We start from the raw sequence: 6,036 nt of genomic DNA on the forward strand, positions 1-6,036 counted from the left end.
ACTGCTTTGGGGGATGGCCTTGCTTTAGTGATTAGAGAGTAAGTTAGAGAAAAAATGGTTTTATCTCATTGCAACAGGTAAACTGTGATAATACAACTAGATGATACAGGGTCACTATGCAGCTCAAATTATGCAAGACTGTCCAACTTCGAAGTATTCTTCCAATCTTCTACATAATGAATAGTGCTCAAACTTGTCTTAATACACAGAAACTGGCTAGTCATAGATATACCTTTGAAATTGATTAATGTGTATAATAAACATGAAGGTGAGGAAAAGCTTGGCTATGAGGAACATGGAGAACAATTCTCTAATGAAAGATAAAGAAAAGGCAAGACAAAGGGAAATACCACCGATGGATCGGCTTCATTGGCCATCTGGGGATAGAGTTAATGAGGGCCACATCCTCTGAGGCTTTTCCAAGACCCTTGGTGTATGCAAGAAGCTGTGGAAAGGTTGACATGAAAAATGAGGTTTAGCCTCAAAATGTTCCCCTTGATGCTTTCCGCATCTAGCAACAGACAGTTCACCGGAGTCACCAGACAAAAGAAGTGACAGCAGGGCAGGGGGTCGGTGTGATTAGCAGCTGCTTTGTATCTCATCTAATTTTAGGCTAAATATTTAATGTTCTGATTGTTTGGAAGCATAATATGTTGCACAGTACATTCCTGTGAGATCTACAAAACAAAGGGGAACAGCAAAGAGGATTTCTACTTTCTGCATCACTGCTGTTAACGGAAAGGACACATCAAAATCACCTCATCCAATGCTCATAATACTCAAAAGATTCTCTCAATAAAGGCTAAAAATGAATTGAGAGGCCCTAGGCTTGGAGGTCCTATCTCAGTTGACCTGGGATGTGTTTAAGAAAGCACTTAAGTATTATTCCTTAATTGATCCTCCAAACAATTGCTTTCATTTTATGGATTAAAAAAAACCTGAAGTTTGCTGATTTTCTCAAGTTTCTACAGGCTAGAAGCTGACACATGTGAATTGGAAAGAAATCTCATTTCCAATACTTCAACCATAATATGCTCCTATAATCCTGTAATCTGATTCTTTATTAGGAATCTTTCCTAACGTTCTCAACCTGAAATGTGCATTAATAATGTTTTTTAATCTTCTGTTTGTTCTTCTAGAAGTAAACAGAATAACGGGATTTCTGACCTCTTTCCCTAGATAAATAGCTTTAACTAGTGAACTGAGAGAGAAGAAAACCCCTCCCTTATGTTCCTCAGCCCAGTGCCTTTTCACGCTTAGCTCTATGGCAGTGGGAAAAATTATCACATTATCAACACTTTCTCAGAAATACCTCTGGATTTCCTCGACACATGACTGAAAAAGCATTGGCATCCACCGAAACTTGGGCTTACAGAAGACAAGAGGAATAAGTTTAATTGATCCCTATCCAGATTCTATACTGTTTGGGAACACATCAGGAAATACCACTGCACCCAGAAATGGTAGGTAGGTTCAACTTATCGGGAACCAAGAGAGTACAGGTGACAATAAAGCTGTAGTTTGTTTTTAAAATTCACACTGATCACCTGCACAGATGAAACTAAGATAGTGTGTTATCATCACCTTTTTCTCAATACACACATATATATGCATACATTTACACATGGATGGGGGCAAATGTAAAAACTGAGGGAAATTTGTACAAAACACTGTTATTAAGTATAACATGTTTCACTCTTCCTGAGAATACTGTTTTAGTTGGTTCAGAATTCTGGCCTAGTATGCATTGTGGCCTTCAGATGTTCACAAATGATGAAAATTAAGACAGACTTGGAGATTTGGTGTGCTTTGTTTATAAAAGATATTACAGAGAAATCCATCAACTTTGACTAAGATATAGATTTGATAGATAGATGAACTCCTTATTGATCACTCCGTTGGACAGCTCCCTCAACTGAGCCATCCAGACTTGGAGTTGACCACAATGAGCCTCCTTTTATTTGAGGATATGCACTAAAATGATTAATCCTTTAATAATCAGGAAAGTCTATGATTAATGTTTGCCTACAGCATTGTATGTGATCAAATCATCTAGGCCTTCTCCACATAGATTTTCAAGGTCAGCTATGTAAAAAAACTCTTTGATTTGAATTCTAAGACTCAGAAAGAACCACTATGTGGACATTGTGTCTTATAAGGTGTCTGCCCAAATCACATCACACAAGTACTTTGAAAAACACAACTACATGAGGGAAATAGGACCTTGCATAAGGGCAATCTTCATGTTCCTTTGTCTAGTAGTGTAGGAGGCCTAAAGGCTGCGATACTCCTGCTAAGTCACCAAATGTGTTGTTTCTCTTTCTTTGAGGCTCTTCTTTACAGGACATATGGGTTAAATTGATCAAGGTAATTTATACAGCAGCGTAAAATATTAACAATATGACCCCAGATCTATTTTCTAAATATCCATTAAGAAAAGATACTATGGTTGAACAAGTTTTGTGGAAGATCTTGGATTTTTTTCTGTTATTACATGTCTTTCAGCAGTCAACACATATAGTTCAGTAGCAGTTCCAAAGTCTAGAGATGATCTGAAAGGATTTAGGCAGAGTGACTCATTCTTACTTTAATAGAAATGGTGTTCATTAAAATACCAGACATACCTACAGCTTTCCTTCGTATCTGTCCCAATGATCTCAGCCCCATGGACACGCCCGTAAGTGAGCTTTTCCAAAGCAACAGCTGAGCAGCAACCACTTACCTAAAAGTCTAATCCTCTGCGAACATATCCAGGGATTCCTATATCGAGGCATGTATTTCTAATGACTGGCAATTCCCAAATAATTTCCCAGTGATTCATAGGAAATGTGGGCACAATTTTTATCTGTTAAACCAACCATACATTCTTCCTTCCCCTAATGGTTTCGTGGCCTGCTCTAATGGTGCTACCCAGGGTTACCTATGAACACTATCTAGAGTGAGTGTCACAATTCAGATTTCCCTTTGTATACCTAGGCAGATAAGCACATTTAGCATTAGCAGACCCACATACATTTCAACCACAGCAGAGATGGAACCCCACAAGGAATGACAGTTAAGGGTGTCTTTGGGATCAGAAGCCTGAGCCATCCGTCAACCTGATGTTTTGGCAAACAAATAGCCAGTTTCTTTCAAGGAAGACTAAAAGTATAACCAGAAGCAGGGATGTCCTTTCCCTCCAGGGGCTACCACCCACTACTCGCTACTTAAATTACCTTCTTCCAGTTCATCCATGCTTCCAATCTTTCTGGATCCATCAATAGTGTAAATGTAGCGCACTCCCTGAGGCAGGTTGATGTTGTCGGACAAGGATCGAGTCAGGTCAGCCAGCAATGCATCAAAACTACGAAAACGGTCAGAAGAAACAGCGTACACAATCCCCTTGAAGTAACGGTCCCCATTGCGGTAGAAACGTACCTTCTTGGCCTTCTTCTCATTACTTAATGCCTGCAAGGTTCTGGTTCTGTAGAAGCTACAGTGAGCACTATGAGTGGGACTTGGAAGTCCATTCATCCGTGACCCTCTCATATTTCTAGATGCTTTGTCTCGTTCGTCAAAATGTCCAAAATCAAGTTCCATATTTTGGTGGAACCACAGCAACCTGATTGTTAGGAAAAGGGGCGGGGATAAGGAGAGGCAAAGAATAAGGAAGGGTAAGGGGAGAAAAGAATTAAAATATTAGCCAGATCCAGAGCTGCAATCTGCTGCCTGTGAAAAGAACTGGTTGAAAAAAGCCTGAGACCCATCTGCTGCTTGTCCCTGACCTGCAGGAATATTGATCTTAATAGAGTAGAAGGAGGGGGCTGGGCAGTGGACTGAGGACTGAATGGTGGGAAGGGGGATAGGAGAAAGAGATAGAAAGGGTGGCACTTCTGGCACTGTTCCAAATTTGGGAGGGGGTGTTGAAACAGCTTAAAAACCTGGAGCTTCCTGACAGTGGCTCCTATCAAATTGTAACTTCGGGCAAAATACATTAAAACTGGCATCTGCTACTTCACACATGGCCACATGACTAACAGTTGTAAATGAATCCATAGCCTGACAAAATCCCCTCAAAGAGAAATAGAGGGAACTAGCCAAGGTTAGCATCTCCAGCATAGGAAGCAGTCTTTACAACCCAGGACAATGACTAGTATGGGGGTGTATTAGTTTTATTTCCAGTCCCTTTTTTCCTGCTCTAATATGTGTATCCCCTCCCCCAGAATAAACTAGGATTCTCTTTTAAAGGGACAGCCTCCAGGGAATACCCAGTGTCTTTGTGCTATTCATCAAACCCTCTCTCCATCAAGCTGGTGCTGCTATACCGCATCCATAAGAAGTAGGCTGGGGTCTAAAAGGGGGGAGGGATTGTCAAAAAACCAGTTATTTAGCAAGCTGTTAGCTCTGCTTTCCTCTTGATTCCATTTGATCACAGAATCCTTTTTCTCCTTTCAGGTGCTTCATCCCCTCCCCGACCAATGCAGCGATATCTCTTAATGAAATAATTGGCGAAAGATTCCCAAATGAGTCCCTGAATAGCATATGGGACCTTTACAAGCGAGGACACCTTTCATTGTTCTGGGTTTCCTCCCCTGACTGACAGAACATTTTGTCCTCAAAGCAGGCAATTCACTTCAAACTTGTCTATTGCTTAGGTGAATTAATGGGGGCAAAAGAAAAAGGTCATCTGTAAAGCTTGGATTTCCACCCCCTCTACCCCCCCCAGCCCATCCCCACCAGGAAATAAAAAAGAACGCAACAATGAAAACATGCAACCAAATAATATAACCAAAGCCTCGACCGCTTACAAAGGTAATAACTTGACATCCAAGAAACCAAACTATTAGCATTCATCTCACAGATGGAGGAAAAAGACTCACAAAGCAAGAGGACTCAGCTGCAATACACTGCCACATCAAGATTTGCAAGGAACCGGGGAGACAGGAGATAAAAGGGGGCTGGTAGCTGGTCTATTTGCCAGGTTCAGTCCCCCCTTTTTCTCCAGTGTCACCATGACCTATGCTGAGCTCAGCATTGTCTCTGTCAGACAACCTGCAGTAGTAAGACCCCACCTCCTCAAGATGAGTAGCAAGCATTTTCCCCAGGCAGGCTGTGCAAATAAAGATACGCTTTAGAATCCGAAGTGCTATTATTCTAAATTAGCATCATAGTGAAAACAAAGAAACAACAAACTCACTTTTCCAAAGGAAAATCCCAGGTAGAATCTTAGAGGACAAAAAAATCCTACAGAAGAAGGCAAATAAAAGAGAAGAAAGAGGCGGACACACAGAGAAAGAAAGGCGTGTGCCTTGTGCTTCTCCCGTTTGACATCTGTTACATTCTGCTTGAAAATCACTCGAAAGCCCCACTCACCGGTTTTCTGCTGGTTGGGTGGAGATGCTGTGAGAAAGAAAACCAATCTCTCTATGCCTTTGTTGTCTGAGCTCCAAGCAAGAAATTCCTGCCAGGGTGGATAGTTGCCTTCTAGGTCCTAGTGCCTTGTCCAGCTTCTCCCCTGTAACTGAAGCTTAGCGAACACCCCCAACCTCCTATGATTAATTACATGCTTTTTTTTCTTCAATTCACAGCCTGCATTAACAGCTAGAAAGGTTTCGTTTATAACCCACAGGAAATTGCAGGGTAGGAAAAAAAAAGGATTGCACAGGCAAGCTCAGAATGCTCTAATGAGCAATGTGCTAGCCCTTTCTCTTAGAAAATTGGCAATTTTACTTGGCTAAAAATCCTTGGCCTAATCTGCCTAGTGGCTGGACTCAGCAGGCCAAATCAAGTTTCTTAGAAATTACAGCACTCTTCATTTTACCTTCTTTGAAGAAAATAAAAATTTGTAAATTTTCTGACATTTGAGCTTGCGCATCCGACACTGTTTTTTGTTATTGTTGTTGTTGTTTTTGGTTTTGTTTTGTTTAATGAAGTCAGCGGGTATGGCAAATTAATAATACAAGGGGAAATAGTTGCAGAAATCATGAAGGCTAGAATTGAAAAGTGGCACTCCTCCAAGTTTTTGTTCAGTTGTTTTATCGAGCCAGGGTCCAGCTT

General features: G+C 41.0%; 1 protein-coding gene across 3 annotated transcripts in view; it reads right to left on the bottom strand.

The window, feature by feature from the left end:
* Positions 1-5,604, bottom strand: part of Dcx (doublecortin) — a 76,871-nt gene extending 71,267 nt beyond the window's left edge. Inside the window, 2 exon segments of one of the 3 annotated variants that reach the window (NM_053379.3) lie at positions 3,216-3,601; positions 5,353-5,396. In NM_053379.3, coding sequence (NP_445831.3) covers positions 3,216-3,579 — 364 coding nt within the window. In that variant the 5' untranslated portion in view covers positions 3,580-3,601; positions 5,353-5,396. 3 annotated transcript variants of the gene reach the window in all.
* Between the last annotated feature and the right edge of the window lie 432 nt (positions 5,605-6,036).

The sequence above is a fragment of the Rattus norvegicus genome, chromosome X (genome assembly GCF_021556685.1).
Source record: "Rattus norvegicus strain SHRSP/BbbUtx chromosome X, alternate assembly SHRSP_T2T, whole genome shotgun sequence".
Lineage (NCBI taxonomy): Eukaryota > Metazoa > Chordata > Mammalia > Rodentia > Muridae > Rattus > Rattus norvegicus.